At 39.3% G+C, this 20,505-nt stretch overlaps 1 protein-coding gene across 1 annotated transcript; it reads right to left on the bottom strand.

Moving 5' to 3' along the window:
* Positions 1-11,083: 11,083 nt before the first annotated feature.
* necap1 (NECAP endocytosis associated 1) lies at positions 11,084-20,480 on the bottom strand. The gene is made up of 8 exons (XM_042011942.1): positions 20,332-20,480; positions 17,201-17,301; positions 16,875-16,979; positions 16,682-16,763; positions 16,156-16,264; positions 15,797-15,944; positions 15,404-15,500; positions 11,084-13,543 (listed from the first exon to the last, which is right to left on the bottom strand). Exons 1-8 carry the CDS (start codon positions 20,469-20,471, stop codon positions 13,489-13,491), a joined length of 837 nt encoding a protein of 278 aa, XP_041867876.1. The 5' UTR covers positions 20,472-20,480; the 3' UTR covers positions 11,084-13,488.
* Between the last annotated feature and the right edge of the window lie 25 nt (positions 20,481-20,505).

Genomic DNA, 20,505 nt, shown 5'->3' on the forward strand with positions numbered 1-20,505 from the left:
CCTGCCTCCAGTGTTTGTCAGTCCTCCACTTGAGTCACATTCCCTTGTTTCCTGCTGCCTTGATCCATGACAGTAACATGTAGACATTTCTTTGGAGCCAAAAATAAATATTATACCGTTGTTTTTATCAGGTATGACAGGTACAGTTCATAAAAACTATCACATGATTTTCTAAGGCAGTCATATGAAACAATGTTAAAATAATTTTACCATTTTTGAGCCTTTATTACAGCTACATGTTCTACCATACCAACCTACAGTATGCATTACACACTGTAAAGTTTATCTTGATGCTTTTTATAATGCTTATGAGGTCATAGCACACAAATATCGGATGGAAATTAAAGTTTGCAAAGCCTATTTCCAAAATATCAGCATCATTTTATACCTTAATGTAATATATGATTTGGTCTCAGATTTTTTTAAAATTTCATACTATTTTAAAATCATACACAGTAGCCCATAAAGTTAAAATTCAACTTTTTTAACCTCTTTTCATTAAATTATTGTGAGAATGGGATTTGTTCCTGATTGATAAAGCATATGTCTTCTCAAATGTTTCTCATTGCAACGGTCTCAACGGTGACTTTTTTTTTTCATTTGAGAGTTATCTCGAAAGTTCAGAGAATGTTGTTAAAATGATCATTTATGCTTTTATCTCATCTCATATTGATTATTGTAATTCTATTTTCACTTGTTTTGTTAAGACTCTGAACAGACTTCAGTTACTGCGGAGCTCTGTCACCAGACTATACGTCCAGAACAGCCAACATCCCCCCTATTTTATCAAGACCTCACTGGCTTCCCATCAAATTTTGTATTTAGTTTTGATTTTCCGGACGTTACATGTTCAGGCCCCCAGTATATTGCCAACTTGCTGTGTCCCTACTCCTCAGGACGCATCCTTCAGTCTTCAAACCAGAGCCTCCTGAAGGTCCCAAAGACCCATTTTAAAATCCAGGGAGACCTGGTTCTCAAGCTGTAGCTTCCAGACTCTGGAATGACTTGCCCCTGTTCCTGCATGTGGTCGACTCCCTGGACTCTTTTAAAAAGCAGTTGAAGACTATTTTATTCAGGAAGGCTTTCAGTTGATGGTTGTTTTTTATTTCATGGTGTTGTTTGATTGCACCTGTTTTATGTTCAGCACTTTTTGATTTTTAATCTGTGAAAAGTGCTTTATTAATAAACTGTATTTACTACTGATGACTTCAATTAGGCATAAAAACAGGAACGTTTCTAAAAGCAGAATCCTTACAACCTAATGGGTGACTGTGATTTTAGGTTTATATGTTTCTCAGACAAGAAAATAGATTAACTTGCTGCTATGAGCTTCTTTTTTTTCATTCACACCTTCTGTCTTTTTAGTTTTCTTTCTTCTTCTTAATTACTTAAAAATGCTTTTACCAAAGATGGATTTGGCCTCAGGTAAAGAAAAGTCCCAAGATATTCCACTTTCTCCCTATTAACCCAGGTATGATGGCCTTGTTGCATGTTGGTGAGGAAACAGATCAGAATGAAGACTGAAGTTATTGTTGGTATCTAATGCAGCTGATGTATCAGAAACATTAAAACAACTTGCACTTATATTAGAGATGCTTTGTTAAAGTGGCAGTACTGAGGCCCCGCTCATGAGAGGGGCTGTGTTGATGGTCTCTGCATCACTTTTTACTGAATGAACCATCACTTTTTTTATTGTAAATTCCACAGAGATGGCAGGGGGTGATTGAGTACAACACTGATGAAAACAAACATCTCCCACAAGTACCACAACTCTAGAAAAACTCCCTTGTTAAATGGAAATAACATGGTTTATGGGAAATTTGTGTTTTGGAAACCGCAGGAGGCTTACAGCTGTTTCCATCACTTTGAATAATTTAAACCATTAGCTCTGACAGTAACTGGGTCTTTAATCTCTGATTGAAAATGACTAGAAAACAGTGCAACAGTTGTGGTTCTGAGGATTATTTGTGTTTAGTTGTGTAAATTGCTGTAATGCTACCATGTCCATGTAAAAGATATTGTCTGTGGTACACTGCAGCTATATTTGGGCCCAGATAAAGAAGGCTAAAATACATGAAGGGTGCAGTAATGCCCCGCCATAAACATGTCTGAGGTCCAGTTCAGACGCAGACTCAGAGGGTTTTCTGACTTGGCTTTGAGGATTTAAAATATATGTATATATATTTGATTTTCTTCTTCTTTTTTTACTAATGCATACATACTAAACTTTTAGTTGTGGTTTAATATTTTGTTTTAATGCTCTATTTATGCAATGAGTGTATTATATTTAATGCATTATTTCTTAACTAAGTAAATTTGCACTCTGGCCACTTTATCACATCCACCCTGCTAATAACAGGTTGGACCCCCTGTTTCCTTTAGAACTTCTATAATTCTTGGTGGCATTCAACAAGATCTTGGAAACATTTCTCAGAGGTTTTGATCCATATTGACATGACAGCATCACACAGTTGCTGCAGGTTTGTCAGCTGCATCCATGATGAGAATCTCCCGTTCCACCACATCCCAAAGCTGCTCTATTGCAGGGATTCCTCAACTCTGGTACTCAAGGCCCACCGTCCTGCAGACCTTTTATGTTTCCCTGCTGCAACACACCTGACTCAAATTTCCCAGTCAATAGCAGACTGTCTAGATCTTGTCAGAGATCTATTTAATTTGAATCAGATGTGCTGCAGCAGGGAAACATCTACCTGCAGGACAGTGGGCCTTGAGGACCAGAGTTGGGGATTACTTGGATTGAGATCAGGTGACTGTGGAATACAGTGAACTCATTGACATGTTCAAGAAACCTTTTAGAGATTATTTGAGTCAAATATACCAAGAAAACATCTCCCACACTATTACACCACCGGTAGCCTGAAGCCATGACACAAGGCAGGATGGATCTATGCTTTCATGATGTTTCCACCAGACTCTGAGCCTGGCATCTGAATGTGGAGCTGAAATGGAGACTCATCAGACCAGGCAACGCTTTTCCATCTTCTATTGTCCAGTGTTGGTGAGTCTGCGTGAATTGTAGCCTCTGTTTCCTGTTCTCAGCTGACAGGAGGTACCCGGTGTGGTCTTATTGTTGTCCTGTACATGAAATGTGCTATACAAATAAACTGCCTTGCCTTGCCTTATGCTGCTGTAGCCCATCTGCTTCAAAGTTGGATGTGTTGTGTGTTCAGCGATGATATTCTTGGTTGGAACCAGTGTTATTTGAGTTCCTGTTGTCTTTCTATCATCGCCAACCAGATTGCCCATTCTCTTCTGACATCAACCAGACATTTTGGTCCAGACAGCTGCTGCTCGCTGGATAATTTCTCTTTTTCAGATCATTCTCTGTAAACCTTAGAGATGGTTGTGTCTGAAAATCCCAGTAGACAAGCAGTTTATAAAATTCTCAAACCAACAAGTATGCCACTTTTAAAGTCACTTAAAATCCCTTTCTTCCCCATTCTGATGCTCAGTTTGAACTTCAGCAAGGCATCTTCACTTTGTCTGCATGACTGGATGTTATGTGTTGCTGACAATTGATTGGCTGATTAGATATTTGTGTTAACAAGCAATGGTTCAGGTGGACCTAATAAAGTGGCTGGTGAGTGACCATAGCAGTAATATTCCAACCTCCTTAATGTATAGATTGGAAAAACCTTCATGTTTGTATATAATCTATACTTTCAGGACTTTTTAATGCATTAAAATTATGGGTTTTTTTTCCTAACACATCTTTGTCCTTAAAATCATGTTTTTAACACCCGAATCGTACATCTTGACCTTAAGCAACATAATCTGCCTTGATAATATCTCATTAATGTCCTTGTAAGATTATACACCAACGCAAACATAAGTGCAAACACATTCACATGCAAAGACACACACTGCAAGGACCATTAGTAGATATTCCCCAGGTGTTTTCTAAAATAGACGCACGGTTGTAAATATGACACTGCAACCTTTCAGCACCACAAATATGGCGCAGCCAAATGTCCGGCCAAGTCACAAACCAAACACATCTTCTCATGGAACTCCAAACAGCTGGGTACAAGTGGATCAGTAACAAGCAATGGTCAAAGGTTTATTGAATTTTAGTTGAAGTACAGCTGGTAGAAGCATTACAGGACTCCAGCACAACAAGAAAAGAAGAGACAAAATACATCTTACTGAAGCCACTGATGATGATAATGATATCTTCAGTATTTAAATACACTGTTAAAATAAAAACAATTTTTTCTTCTGTTTGTCAGCTAGGTTTGTGTTTTCACACACTAACTTCCAGCCTCTGTTTCTCAGGGTAAGAAGGTAGCAGAGCCAACTACTGTATGATTAATTTGCCAGAAAATATTTGATCTTCAACACTCGCGTGGAAAAAGGAAAGTCAGCAGAGAGGAGGGTGAGGTCAGAAGGAGCGCAGGAGAAGCGGCTGACCACAGAATGCTGAACTCCTGCCCAGTGTAATAAAAACAGCAGAGGTAAAGACAAAAACAAACCCTTACTCTACTCAGCCCCTTTTCAGGATGAAAAAGTGAACTAAGATTCCCTTAGACATAAAAATCTAGCACAGATTCTTAAAAACACTAAACAACATAACCCTTTGTGCTCTTATTCTTATATGTTTATATCTACAGAATTCATTTAGAAGATTAAATTATTAAGAAAACTTCACAGTTTAAAAATAACAACTGCCACTTGATGTTCATTTGTCCATTTAGGTGCTGATTCAAGCTTCACAGTTCCCTTCCTATTCCACCGAAAAGCTTAGGAAAGCTAGGAGTGACATCTCCCAAACCAGGCAATTACAACACAGCTGTCACCCCTAGTTTCCTCTTTTATAAATCACGAGATTCTTTAAAGTGACTTAAAGCATTTAGAAATCGTTTCCGTTTATGTTTGACTGAATTAAAACCTCATGGAAGCTCACTGGTTTCAGACAGTTTCAGAGGAGGTTGAAAAAAGCCCAGTCTGTAATGCTAATAGGGCTGTAAATTGTATTTAAGTGGTTGACATAGTTCAATGTGTAAAGTAAACCCCGGGAACACTTATATTAAATTGGATTCTCTAATATATTTTGACTGTAATTTGTGGGAGAAAGCAGAGCTGGGATTAAAGGGGTGAACGATGGTTACTCCATCCCTCCTTCTGAGGCCTCCTCATTTACAGTATCATACAAACATAAGCAAATATGTTTGTTCTTTTATTTTTTGTTTAGTTTTCTCAAACATGCCTTGTAAATCAGTTTCATTTGGTGTCATATATTTGGTTTCAAGATCAATTTGCTTGCAGAACTCTATGTTGAGTCAAACACACGAGACTGGTCATGAAAAGTTGAGACTATGAAGCATTAAACAGCCATAAGTCCAAACACAAGTAAGCACAAGCCTGGGTTTGCATGCATGTACAAAGAGATACTAATGAGGAATTTTAAAAGGTGCATACAAACATACTAACAAGCCTTTACACACCGACAGACAAGCTGCTTCCCCCTGACACATACACCTGCAGTAAATCATCCCATCAAGCGTTTGCTTCAGGTTACCTGTGAAACTAAAGCGCAATCCTGAGTTACTCTAACCTTTGACCTTTTCGTTCTCTGTCCTCATTTCCCTTTTGCTTACGCTTGCTATGCCTGAATCATCCAAAACTGTCATGAGTCTACACACAATAGGGCTTCTTCCGCCTCTATTCCTTGTAAGTATGAAAGGCGGATTTGAGGATTAAGTCAGCGAAACTGAGGAGAATCTGAGTCATCAGTCCTCTGTATGAAGACTGCTGGATGAGCCCTGGTCTTCGCTGGATCGTATTACTTCTTGTGCTCCCTGTCCTTGAGATTTACCTCACCCGTGAGATCCTGTCTGCCCCCTCCTCACCTAACCTGCCAGCCTGCTCCTCGCCCTGTCCCTTACTAGAATCAGCGACCAAACATCATTGATTCATAATAAATCACTCACTGAGGCTTCTCGTGTGAGCTCTTCCTTGGGTTCTAATCCTGACCGTGACAAAAACAACCAGAGTTTTAAAGTTTGTCAGCTCCTGGTTTGACCCAACAGCTAATTCTTCACTTAATAAACAGGCATATTTTAATGAAGACATCATCTGAGAGGATGAACACCTCCAAGTCATTTCACAAACCACCTTGAGCCAAAACTCATGAATTAGCTAGCTTGTTATGGGGAGACCGTTTAGTTTTTGTGTGACATCTATGCTGGTCTGAGGCGGGGGAAAGGGGCTTTGGCAGGGAGCTGAAGAGACTATTCCGATCCAAACTTTCCTTCTGACATTTCATCTGATATGTTGCGTTAACACTATGTGCCTGAAGTATGCTGGGACTGTGTAATAGTCAGTGCAACTTGAATAATTGGTCTAACAAGCAGACCAGGGGCAGCTATATCAAATAATTATAAGAAACTTAAAAACAAAAGATAAAAGATATCACAAAAACTCCTCGGATTGCTCCAACACCATGTAGCTGCAAACACAAGCTGCTATTCGTATTACTGGAATTGTAAATAAAAGTACTGTGAATAGACTGCATTTATATAGTGCTTTTTAACTCTTCCTAAACACTTCACATTACAACACATTTTTAAGCAGGAAACTTGACATTTAAATTGGAAAACCTTGGGATCAAACCATCTGCTTTCTGAAAGGTGAATGAATCCGATTTTGAATCAGTTGGTTTTGCTTGACTTTATGGGGAAAGTTTTGCTTAAAACCCTGTTAAACACAATCTGATACTTGTGTTTTCCCCCCTGGTGAATACCTTTTCCACTAAAATCCTTTTGACATCTGGACCTTCAGATTCATCTACATTTGTCCAAAAGCCTCATCAGAAATAGTCTCCATGGAAGAGTAGCAATCAAAAGGTCATTTTTAAAGAAAGGAAATAGAGAGACAAAGGAAAAGGGAGACAAGAACTGCAGTGAAAATCGTTAGCAACAGGTCTGATGCAGGGATGAATCCTCCCCAGGCAGACCTCAACATCACTGAAGCAGTGTGGGATCGTCTGGACAGATAACAGAACAAGAAGCAGCCAACATCCGAAGGAGAGTTTCAGAAAGTTCTTTATAAATCCTGGAGAGCTGGGTTTGTCTCAGAGTGTTCAGAATGTGTTTAACAATAAAGCTTCTCAGACCAAATATCGATTTTCATGCTTGATAAAACTGAAACCTTTTGATTTTATATATATATATGTATTTATTGGATGGATGGATGGATGGATGGATGGATGGATGGATGGATGGATGGATGGATGGATGGATGGATGGAATAAGGTATACAATTATATGTAAGTTTGCAGCCATGTTTTTAATGATATTTTATTATGAACTAAAGGAAACTGACCAACCTGCTGATATTGTTTTTTACGTACCTGAAGAGTAAATGACTGCAGCAATATGTCTGTATAAAAGGAACATTTCTGGTGGTGGAGCTCCACAGCTGCATGTGGAAACACACTGGAGCCTCATTTGGATCTGAAGGAGGGAAAACGGATCTCCAGGAATGTGAACATGTCGTTTTCTAACTGCAACACCGTCTCTGGGCACCAGCTCAAAACCTTGTCATCACAACACGGTGCCAATATGAAGATATACTCGTCCATATTTCATGCCGTGCTGAGGTATGTGGCTGTGAAGGTGATGCTAACATTAGATTGACCTCAATCCTGTGTTTGCCATGTTGTCTGGTGTCTAACTGACCTGTACCAGACTAGTGCAACAGATTAGCTGTGAAAGCAACAGCAAGGTCTGATTTTTGAGCGTTGCAGTGTTCCTGTTGTGTCACCAGCACTTCCTCAGGTGATTTGGTATAGAATCTGAAACAGATATTCCCAATTCCCAGATGATGTCAGAATGATATCTTGATGATATTTTTAGTGTAAAGTGAGGTTAATTGTTCCTGGGTGGATTGTTATAAAGCTTCAGTCCATGGAAATAATGCATTAATAAAACTACATGAAACTGAATGAATGGCACATTCTTTCAATATAATGAAGTAATGATAATCACCATAGCTGTTTGGACAACTCAGAAGACCTAAAATCTGGGATAGTAACCCTTTCTCTAGTCTGTTATTTCCTTTCTGAAGTCCACATAGTTTTGTTTCCGGTGTTTGCTGCACATCTGTTCTGAATCTTGCTGATTGCCTCTCACACATCTGCTTCTCCTCACTCATAATTCCCCCGGTACATAAACTCCCTGACATTGGCTCTCACTTGTCAGGTCTTTGTCTTACTTACCATCCCAGTAAATTTTATTGGTTCCCTGTTTGTGACTCCTGCCCCTAAAACATGCTTATTTGAGGTTTGGCTTTTGAGGTTTCTTTCCTGTAAGTTTTATTAAAGACCTGTTGCTTCTGTGCCAAACCCTGAGTCAAGCCACTGCTACAGAAACAACTCCATCCAAGCATTTTGTGAAACTATTATGAAATAATAAACAACTCATAAGCTGGATTTTTATTTTCTTGTGAAACCACAAAAAGAAACGACACACAAATTTATATTAACTAGTTTAAAGGAAATTAACTAGGCTGAGGGGATTAGCGGGTGACAGTACAGGTTACATTGCTCTTGTTTGTTATTCAGCAGTTCTTACTGGAAGTGGACCCTGAGGAGAAAAAAAACTATAGCTGACACCTACAAGAGGGGAAATGAAGAGAGATCATCTATAGGAATTAAATCTGTGACATACTTTGCAAGACCAGAAATATGTTAATTTTCCTGGTGGTAAGAACAAGAACAAAGTTTGTTGTAGCCTGGTTTTTTTATACTAGACAAGAAATCTCCAAAGTCTGTCTCTTTAAACGCCACATGAAGATATTTTCATAAGATAAGTTTTTCACAGCCTCAACCAGCTGTTCCTTAAAACTGTCCCTTCAACTTTGTTGCAGCTTTTACATTAAAAAGTACATAAAAGAACTTAAAAATAAACTAAATCTTTCTAAGACACAATTAAAAGGGTGGAAAAAAAACATAATAAAATTGTAATAAAATCATGTTAAATAAACAAATTAAATCAAAACAATTAAAAGCAGAACGAGAAAAAGTTCTGCTGTGAGAACAAAATGTCTTTTCTTATTCATCATCTCAGTGATGCTGGAAGTAAAAATTTAGCTGTTATCCAACATTTTTAAGTTGCACCTTTCTGGTGTCATTTTAATTTTCCTTATTTGAAACTTCAGGTTCTTTTTTGCAACATGCTTTACTTGTTCAAGGCACCTTTGTTGGCTTAAAGTTGATGACTCTTTTTGATATTCAAGGCCCAACAAATGCATCCTGCCTAAAACTAACAAAACTGGGTTCTTCTCCAGGTTCTCAGGTGTGAGAATTTTAATTGTAAAAAGTGAGGATCCAAAGTTTCAATTTATGAGTTGAACCATTAAATTTGACTCCTAATCCTGGTGTTTATGATTGACGGAAAAGTTCTCTGGAAAGGGAAGCTAACTCCTCAGAGCATGCAGGGGTGTCGAGTGTATTAAAAGTCGTTCATGCTTTGCTGATTAAAAACGACACGTGACAGTGTGTGAGAGAAATGTGCTGCTCTGTGGGTAAGAGAGAAAGAAGTGACCCAGATCAGAAGAGGAATGCAAACTGCAGACACAAATTAGTCTTCTGAGGACACACAAAAAAATTTAATCCATCCTAAAATTCTGAATCTCACACTAAAACTTGTAAAGACATGTCTCTTGTCAGGGCTAAGATTTCCTTTCTGACCTTAAGGACACCAAAGCTCGGCACTTTTTGCATATTTAGTTCATGTAAGCTAACACCAAAAAGCTAAAGATGCCAGAGAAGTGAGGTGATAACAAACTCAGAGCAAGATGAATCGTGGTCTTGATGAAGTTCGAAGAAGACCCTCACTCTCTGTTTCTGTCTGTCAGCAGAGCTAGAAGCTCAATGAAGTCGCGTCCTGACCACCCACAAATTTCCCACTTCTCCGGTGACCATCTCCGTTTCCTCACAAACAAGCTTCATATAGACTGTTTAATGCCAGGATGGAGTCGTAGAGGAAGAATATGAATCATTTTAAAATGTGTGGCTAATGGGAAAGTGTCCATGAGCTCTCTCCCATCCATCTCAAACAGTGTGTCTTAGAACTGGGATTTCCCACTTTTATCAGAATAGTTATTTTTCAGCTGATGACATTCTGTGGTTTAAATGAAGATAATAAGTCCAGTGGATTCATTGTGGTTAACACATGTTTTTGTGTTGCAGATTTAATATCAGTGGATAAAACTGCCAAGTTTGTTCATCGCCCCTCAGTCGTTAATAGAAAAAATTCTCAAAATAAAAATGTAAAATAAAATGTCTTAAGCACATAATTCAGTTTAGTACAGCTGGCTCTTACTGGGTTGGACTTCCTTTTGTCTTCAGAAGATGGATTCAACAAGGTGGTGCAAACCTTCCTCAGAGGTTTTGCACCATATTGACATGACAGCATCACACAGTTGCTGCAGGTTTGTCGGCTGCTTCCATGATGAGAATCTCCGTTCCACCACATCCTAAAGCTGCTCTTCTGGACTGAGATCTGATGGCTGTGGAGACCGTTGGAGTCCAGTGAACTCAATGTCATGTTCAAGAAAGAATCTGATGATCTGAGCTTTGTGTCATGGTGCATTATCCTGCTGGATGTAGCATCAAGAGGTGCTACACTGGTCATAAAGGGGTGGACAAGGTCAGCAAAAACACTCAGGCTGTGGTGGTTAAACCACAACTCATGACTAAACCACAAAGACATGAAACCCCAGCGAAATCTCACTTTCCTTGAGTTGCCTTTTTTTCATCCCCAGCCTCCAACATGATCCATGGTCAGTGACCCTGTTTTGTGTGACTCAGTTAAACTGATCACTCTGTGAAACCTGTGGTGTGTGTAACAGCTTGTGTTACTCATAACGTTTAGTCACAGCTTCTAATTTCCACTCTTACCTGTAGTAAATTTGTAATTTTAAAAGAGCTACTTGGTATTTGCACCAGATTCTAGTTTGGTGTCACCATTTATCACAATCTGCCAGAAAAGGAGTGCTTCACATTTACTGGATTAAATGTGAAAGCATCATTTGAACAAGTAAAGAACAAGACTCCATGTGTCCTTGGAAAGGTTTTATTGCCTCTTTCTCAATAAATTGGTCATAAATCAAGTGTTAGTCCAGTGATTTTACAGCCAAAGGGAAATAAGTGAGAAAAGGGAGACACACTATTTTAGCCAACAGCACGAGCAATGTAAACACAACACATTAGTCAGCAGAAATCAAGTCAGCCCTGTATCTCAGTTCCAGTTAAATACAGTTCATGTGATTCGATCACAGCCAACTTTAAAAATATATGCTGACAAGAAAGTCCCGTAAACGCAGTCTGAATTCACAGTCTTTCAGCACAAAGATGAACATTTCATTTGCTGCCATTAGCACATTCAGTATGAAGCAACACAATCATTTGTTTCTCAGGCTGTCAGTCCTCAGACTGCTACCATTAAATCTCTAACAGCAAACCAATCACTTCAGAAAAAGAGCATTTCTTTTTGCAAACAGGCTACAGGAATCTATTCTTTACAGCATAGTGTCACCCTGTGTTATGATGTAAAGAGATACACAACTGAGGAGCTATAAAGGTCCTGGCTGTCACATTTTGTCATCTTAGATTAGTGTAAGGAGTCAAAGTCAAAGAGAACTGGCTGCAAGAAAGCCAAAAAGTACATTTTCCAGCTTGCCAGACTATAACTTGTCAAAATAAGGCTGATTTTGCTAATAAACTGCAGTTTGCTTGATATTTTCCTCTTTAAAATGTGTCATGATCATCCACTACAGACATGAAACTAATTGCATGTGTAATTTTGCAGCAATTACTCTATTGCACAGCCCAAAATTAGCATTTTTTATTCAGACAAAACCTCAGTTTTGGTGCTGAAACAGACGTTTGACTTTTTGTTGATTCCCTTTATTTTAAGACTTATGGGTTGAGAGGGAATGCTGGGAAGATAAAGCAACATTTCTTCCTCAAACTGATAAGCTTTGTGCTGAAATGGAAACAAAGCAGTGTTTACTTGCCAACTATTTCCACCGTAGAGCTTCCCTACAGTCATCTAAAAGTGAAGTCACTGCTTCTAAGGTCAAAACAGAAGATACCGATGTTGACGCCCACGCCACTACGCAGACATCTTATTTTAAGTTGACAAAAAAAAGATATTAAATTAATCACAATGAGATGCCGTTTACAGAAAAAGTAAAGGTGATCACAACGAAGAACGCCTGCAATTGTTTAAATAGATTTAATCTACAGTTTAATAGAAACTTTGCAGGATATGAAATATTCCTCTTAGCTTATATAAGAATGCTATAAATGTGTTTAAAATAGAAATAAATGATAATAAAAAAAGCTTGTAGGTGTTTGGCAACTGATTTGTGTTGCAATGAAATGTGGCTGATAAGTTCCCCATGGTAAACGTTTCACTGTAAACATAAATCTGCACGTTTAATATACCCAAAAATAAGATTAATTCTTCACAATAATGTCTATGAAAATACTTGACCGTACATATGCCACCCAACTATGAAGGAGTTCAGTAAACCCAGAAAAGCCTGTGATGGTTAGCGGATGATATGATAAAAGGCAATCTGAGCAGGTGGCTGCATCTGCATGTACAAAACATTTAAATGTAACCTCAGTCTCTTTGTTAAGCCCTATGCTTGGAAATAATTTTGTTCTCAAAACACACATTTGGTATAATACATTAATATTTGCATGAATAAGTTTTGAACCAGTTGTGAGCCTGAACATCAGGCTGTAACAGGCCACATTTCAGTGTGTAGGTAGAAACATATCTCACCCACAGCTCTGTCTAATAATCTCATGTTTTATGTAAAGAATTCCAATCACATATTCATTTGCATGATTTATATGACAGCTGTTTAGACAGGCCATTGCTTTCATTTTCACACTATTCATTTAAAAAATAAGGTTGACAAAATGAAAAAAAAATTAATTGCCAATCCTAACATATAATAGACAGAGCCTGACCTTCTCCTTTAACTTATGTTTTATATTTGAACTTTTTCGCTCTATAAGTGCAATTCTTGAACAGCTTATGGAAAGCACTGGTGCGTTGTCTTCAGATGTAGTACTCTACTGGTCCTGTAGGGGGAGCTGTGGCAGACAACCAACCTCAGCCCAGATAAAACAAAGCTCTGCTTAGTTAAAGCGCCACCTGCTGGGAAGCCGATGCAAACACAGAAAAAGAGAAGCTACTCAGGACATTACACATAGCCCTTAAATATCACCAGAGATGGCTCATGTCATTTGATGGCTTTGACTTATTAATGCTTTGTGTTGCCGTCAGGAGGATTTCAGAGAAATGATAAATCTCAGCACGGTGTTGTTTCTTGTCTCTGCTTTGGGATGAGTGTGCGGGAGTTAACTCTCAGTGTGATGGACAGGAAGCAACAGACACGGATGCAGGTGAGGTGAAAATCGCAAGCGACATATCCAACGACGACTCAAAACTGGATCCAGTTGGAGGTGTTCTGAGGTTGTGGTGGAGGTGGGACAGAGCTGAAAACATATAAACTGTGTTAGCTGTGTTTTTACATATTCTGATTATATTTATTCAAAGGAGCAGTTTCAGGTTTAATTTAAAATTGGTTTAATTAAAAGCACTGCTCTGTCAAGACATAAAATCCTTTGGAAAAAATGTTTAAAAGACAGAATAACTGTCATTTTGTGCAACTTATGAGAAAAACTGAAAGCCATTCAAGTTAAAACATGCAGTATTGATCCAAAATATTCTTCATTGAGTGGTGGGCGATATCGTTGTAAAAGGAGGTTTATCACCATGACTAACATTCAACGTTTGTCACACAACCCCAGGAAGGTCCATGTAACCCTGAGGGGTCTAAATCTATTTGGGTTGTTCGATTACTTTTGATTTGGCCTTTTTATAACAACTGTTTGTGTAACAAGTGTGTTTGCCACACCCATGCTCAGTATCCCCTTATTCAGTAAAGCTTCAAATCAATAATCTAACAAGTATTCTTTCACTTTAACCTATTTTATTAACATACTGGGCCCAAAAAATACACAAAAATGATCAAATCTAACAATTTGTTAAAATAAAAACACCACTTTTCCCCCCTTTTAGTTAAACTACAAGATAGAAATTGCAAAGAAATTCAGCACCTGTCCATCCTAGTTTTATTTTTGTATTAAATGAAAACTCTTGCATCTCTGGTTGTACAAGGTCTATCAACGTCAAACAAAAACTGAACTGGCTGTAAGCTACTTAACTCAGACCTATGAATCATTTAAGCACAACAAAGCACCTAACTCACAGGATGAACCAGTGTTGTGTCTACACATAACAATTTAGCAAAGAATTTTAAACTAGATCTTTAGGCAACATTTTACAAGCAGCCTGTCCCTAAAACTACTAGTTTTTCCAATTTCTTACGAGCATCTATAAGAAGATGCCAAAGATACAATTACACATCAAAATACATTAAAAACAATTACTGAAGACAAAAAAGCTTGAATGCAAGGTGCACATACCAAATACTGACCCTCCCATTTCCCTTTCTCCTGGAAGCACATAAATAAATTAGGAGTGGTTTCAGACATTATCAGATGGACGACTAACTCCACACTTACAATTTATCATCACTGTTAGATCCACCTCTCTCGCTTTACATATTAACATTCTTTTTTTCCATTTTATTATAACTATATTTGTCTTTGCAGGACTTTTGCCCAATTTAAACCGGGTGCATGTGCGCCGTGTTATGGCTGTGCCGCAGCTTCCGCTGCTTTTCGTGGCTGTTTTAGTCGATGATTTTGTTCACACTGAGTGTGCTGCAGTGTCAGAAGCACCTTGTCGCAGCTGTACGCTAAACATACACAGCAAGTCCAGTTCCAGAATGCATCAAACTCAGCAGTTCCAATAGTGCTAGACAGGAAATTAGACACAGGAGCAGTGTAAAAGCTTCTGTAATTTTCAAAATAAAAGCCCCCATGCAGATTTGTGCTTCTTGAACCATGAAAACATTATGCCATTAATCAGGCAGGGGGTCTCAATGTTTTTGTTTTGTTTTGTTTTTTTCATCATGGCCGGTGAGATGTTTATCCTTGAAAAGGATAATCACAATATTCTTCATTTCCTGTGATTGCCCTCCACACCTGAGACGCTCCAGGTGTGAACTGACCCGCCACGGAGGTCGGAATGAAACCGTGGCACACAGACTAGGCAGAAAATGTCCGTTATGACTCATTAATGTTGGTCCTTAAAGTCTCTCGTGCTTAATGGGAGAAAATTCTTCTAGCTACGTCGTAAAACCTTCCTGAAGGTCATCACATTGTTACTGGGTGATCATGAACACTTGGTCATGTGAACATGGAAAACACAAGAAATTTGTCCCCTACCTTGCAGGTGCAGAGAAGTCTCCCCAAAGAAGATCTGAACTAGGGTTTGACTGAACCATCGTGTTAGAGTTACTACTGTCCAGCTCCAACAGGCAGCCTGACAGACAGAAAAACAGTCAGAAAAACACAGCTCACAGGCTGACACACTTTCTGCAGCTGGAAGGCTGAAGAGGAAACGCTGCTAATTACCCCAGAAAATGGGTCAGCTGGGCAGGTTAAAGCTGCACAAGGCAGAAAAAACAGCGTTGACACAAAAGAGGGGCTGAAACAGACTCAAATCTCATCACAAGGATTGAAATTAAAATTTTATGCTGCTCATAAAGTCTTGAAAAGCAGAAGTGATTTCTCTGTTGTGTCAGTCTGGTGCAGGTGGATAAGTGTGGTTTCATCTACCTGTCACTGTGCCGCCTGTCTGTGGGACTATGTTGTGATTAGAGGAGCCCGATGAAGGAGGCGGAGCTATTTTGCCTCCTGGTGGTGGTGGGAGGAGTCCAAACCCACCTGAGCCTTGTGGACGGGGCTTGTCCCTCTTTTTACCTTGCTGCAGATGCAAAAAAAGAAAACTTGAGATTTTAAGATAATGAAGAGATGTTGTTACGCAAAGTATTTTACATGTAGATTAAACATTATTTCATGTGTGATTTATCTTGGATTACAACAGGACACTAAACAAAATGGCTTTAAATCCACTTTACTGACGAGAATTCAGAAAAAAAATCTTGATATTTAATGTCTGACAAACTTGCTCCTACTCCTAGATTAAGTGTGATGGTCTGCCCCTCCTTAAAGCCCAAGTCCAGCTTTGGTCCTGAATCTCCAAACTGGGCACTTTTGCGAAGTTCATCCTCCTGTTTCACCCATCTGGAGGTAGCCAGAAACACACACGTACAAACACACACTATCAGCACAGATACATAAATAAACAATCCACCACAGCAGTTTGCAGGACAAAGGCAGCAAGCAGTTTTCTGTAAGCAAATTTTACAAGCTGGTACAGACAATCTACTGCAGACCGTTGCAGTAAACAGTTAACACTCAACTAAAATTACACGAATATGCCGTTTATCTACTGTTTGAAACTATAATGCATTTCTGGAAAAAAGAGCAGCTGTTACAAATTAAATCTAAAGAAAAAAAAGCACAAGCCTGGAGATTTCATTGATTACATTAATGGAAAAAAGTTAACTCTGAAAGTGATTCTGTTTCCCTTTCATTTTTCCAAGTAAAGAAAGTAATCACCATTTTACATTAACCCCCCCCCCCCCCCCCCTTGCTTACTTGAAATGATCCTGCAAAGCCACATTGAAGTCAAAGGCGTCGCCTCGGTCCCCAAAGCCAACTCCAATAAATGCACTACGACCTACACACAAGAAATGAAGGCTGACATGAAAACCAGAGAACTGGATGATGGATTTCAAGGTCTTCAAATGGGAATAAAAACAGAAAACTTTTCTAATATTCACATACTGACCGTTCTCATCCTGTATCCTCAGAACAAAGTATCGGCTGGAGTCACTGACGGTCTCCACTGCAACACCGGGGTACTCCTTCACCGGTGCCTGGGCAAACAGCTCCCCTGCAGACCCGCAGGGTACAGCAAACAGGTTACTAAATAGTTAAACATGTATAAAAACAGAAGACATTGCACTATGTGAAGAGTAATGTGAACTCAGCAGAGATCTGCTAACTCTCAGTGGAAAAGTCAGCATATGCAGTGCTCTCACAGTGTCTGAACCAGTGTTTTAATAAAAAAAGGAAAGCATCAAGCTTTATGTACAGAAAGCAGAAAAGTTCAACCTGAAACTTTGTCCTCCAGTTTAATGTATGCCACTTTGCCCTTTGCTGTTATCCTCATTCGACCGGACCAGTCTGGAGTGTCCAGCTTCCAGTCAGCTGCCCTGGAGACACAAGTTGATGCCAACCATTTCAGAGCTAAGTAATGATCAGTCTGATATCATTATAAGAGGTCCTAAAACTTAAAGTAACTTCTTTAAATAGCTCCTTCTGTCCAGCCAAAAGTCCACAGATTACTGATTTATGATCAAATTAAACAAGAAAAAGCTAAATAATGCTTGCAGGATCTTAAGTAGAACTTAGCAATGATTGTCTGACCTCCTAAGTAAATATATAAAACCCAAGGGGTCAGCGTGGGGGTTAATTGTCTTGCTCAAAGACACTTGGCTGGTAATCAAACCAACAATCTTTGGATTAGAATATAAAAGCTATAGCACCTGAGCTAAGGCCGCATGGTGTCACCAGGAGATGTTGCTATTAAAACACTGGTCGCTAACCAGAACTTAAAAGTCATACTTTTATTGACCTCAACCAGCAACTTCATGCTATGGTTATCCTGGTGACAAAATCATTTGTACAACCAGCTATACGTGTTTTCAAAGAGTAAACATGACCAATTGTCACAGATGTGAGTGAATAAATCAAATCATTTAACAATTCTCTTCAGTTAAGTCTCATAAAACTGGGGCAACTGTTTATTTTCGTCCTTTGCTTCAGTTGATGACCATGCTTCTTTAATGGCAGCAAAGTACAAACTAAAGGTAACAGAGTCTTTGCAACAGTCTGTACTCTCTGGAACTTCCTCTGAGCTTTAGATCCGTGGACTCTGTCATCTAATTTAAAAAGCGGCTAAAAAACATCTTTTTAAACCTGCTTTTGCTTAGCTTTTGTTGTGTTTTTTTTCTTGTTTCTTGTATTTCTTTTGTAAAGCACCTTGATTTTTATCTTCCTAGGTGGTACATTTAAAAAAAAAATTCTTACAATACTATACACGACACTGATATCAAGGGCAGAGGCAGATAAAACACATACTACAAATTAAAATAATATTTTTTAAAAGACAACATGAAAACAGACCATCTCCACAAAGTTGGGTTATTATGAATCAAAATGTTCTTACTCCTGTTTAGACAGTTCAAAGGATGTACAAGTTCCTAACATTTAATATAAAAACATATGGCTGTCATTAAAAAATTAGCAACATTATCAACTGAAATCATAACTGAAGTAAACCTGACATTTGCTAAAGCTGTATCATTAAACATGGGGCTTTAAATGATCCAGCTTTACTGAGGGTTGTTAATGATATTTTCCTGCCTACTGACGCTGGAGATTATGTGGTCCTGGTCTTGCTCGATTTAACAGCCGCATTTGACACAGTGGACCACAGGATCCTGTTGCCACGGCTCCAGAACTTAGTAGGGATCCAAGGTGCTCCATTAGACTGGTTCAGGTCTTATTTGGTGGGTAGAACCATGTGTGTCAGCATAGCTGGCTCTGAGTCTGTTACGGCTCTGGTGTCCTATGGGGTTCCAAAGCTCAGTTTTGGGGCCCTTCCTGTTTTCACTATATCTGCTATATTTTTCCTTCCTATGGCATTTGTATGTCAATTATTGCCTGATTTATCTACCCCTAAAAAAAAAGATGCCTTTTCTCTTACGCCTCTTGTGCCATACCTCCATGACATCAAGGAGTAGATGGCCCTGAGTTTCCTGAATTTTAATGAGAAAAAAACAGAAGCTGTAGTGTTTGGACCGAATGGCTCCAGTGGCCTTCCCCAGTTGATCCGGGCCCCTTGTCTAGCTTTTTAAACCAACTGTCACTAATTTGGGTTTTAAATTGGATAGTGATTTTAAACTATATCGCAAGATTAGATCTGTGATAAAGTCTAGCTTTTTTAACCTTTGTCAACTCGCTAAGGCAAAATCATTTTTAACTGCTCTGCACTTTGAAACAATAATTCATGCCTTCATCACTTCCCAGCTGGATTACTGTAACGCTGGATTACTGTAACGCTCTTGCAGTCTGCCAGTCATCTCTCATTCATCTCTCTAACTCGTCCCAAATGCCGCTGCTCATATTCTGGTTGGAGCGCGTGAGAGAAACCACATTAGGCCTATTTTAGCATCGCTTCACTGGCTGCCTGTGCATTTTAGAGTTCGTTTTAAGATTTTTTCATTTGTTTTTAAATCCTTAAATGGTCTGGCCCCACTGTACCTCTCTGAGCTGCTTTTCCTATATTCACCAGTCCAGCGCCTCAGATCAACCGATCAGCTCATTTTGGAGGTATCGAGGTCTAGCCAGAAGCTCAGCAGGGATAGGGCCTTTGCGGTCACTGCTCCTAAACTGTGGAACTCTTTGCCGCTACAAGTTAGAGAAGCCCCATCACTGTCCATTTTTAAAACCCGCCTAAAGACCCATTTTTATGATCTGGCCTTTGATCTAGCACGAGACTCTTGCTTTCTTGCTTTTATTGTTTTATCATTTTACTGCTATTGTTTGTTTTTACTTTGCATTTTATTTTACTTTAATTAGTTTTTTTTTTCTCTCCTATGATGTTCAGCACTTTTTTCAACTAATGTTAAAACGCTCTATAAATAAAGTTCAGTGAGATGGGGCAGATGGGGGGGGCCCTTATCCATTTTTGCCCCGAGGCTTTTCAGAAGGGGATTCCGGCCCTGCAGTGGCCCACATGGTGGTCATTTTTGGTTTTACTGATAGCAAGTCTGGAGAGCAAAAACGTAAAGTAAAATTACGTTTGAAATTATTCTGCGTTGATTCTCAGTTTAACCGCGTGTAACATCCCAGCTGCTGTCACGCATGGAGAGTGTGGGGCAGAGCTGGCAAATCGCCCATATCGACCCGGCATGATGCCAAATATCCCGGTCACATTTCTGACAGCTGAACAAAGCACCACAGATAAACACACAAGGGAATAAACAGTCTGTCGAAATAAAAACTGGATGGATTTGTTTGTATGTAGTGATGAAGACAACAGAACGTCAAGACAGCGGTGTCACTCCGGGGTTGTACCGACGCACGGGCAGTCCAGCTGAATGCCCGAACCGAACCACACCGAACACTGTTAGACCACACAACACAGCTCCGTTGGCGACCTGCAGGTGTTTCGTTACCTGTATGCGCGGTTTGAAGCTCGTGGTGGGATGCGATAAACGCTGACATCTGGTTTAACGCACAGGATTGACTCGTAGTCTCCCTCGGCCGCCATCTTGATCCCACTGTTATTGATGTGGGAGTTGTGCTTGTGAGTCATTTATTCAGTTCATTTCCAAGGGGGCACTGTGTGT

This window comes from Melanotaenia boesemani, chromosome 17 (genome assembly GCF_017639745.1).
Source record: "Melanotaenia boesemani isolate fMelBoe1 chromosome 17, fMelBoe1.pri, whole genome shotgun sequence".
Taxonomy (NCBI): Eukaryota; Metazoa; Chordata; class Actinopteri; order Atheriniformes; family Melanotaeniidae; genus Melanotaenia; species Melanotaenia boesemani.

What these genes read in the sequence shown, in the direction of transcription:
- necap1 (XM_042011942.1), bottom strand. Translation starts at nt 20,471, where the DNA reads ATGACTCACAAGCACAACTCCCACATCAATAACAGTGGGATCAAGATG. An exon ending in CCATCACACTTAATCTAGGA is followed by an intron (nt 15,945 to 16,155) that starts GTAGGAGCAAGT and finishes TTGCATCTGCAG; the next exon opens with CAAGGTAAAAAGAGGGACAA. An exon ending in GACAGGCGGCACAGTGACAG is followed by an intron (nt 15,501 to 15,796) that starts GTAGATGAAACC and finishes TCTGTCTGTCAG; the next exon opens with GCTGCCTGTTGGAGCTGGAC.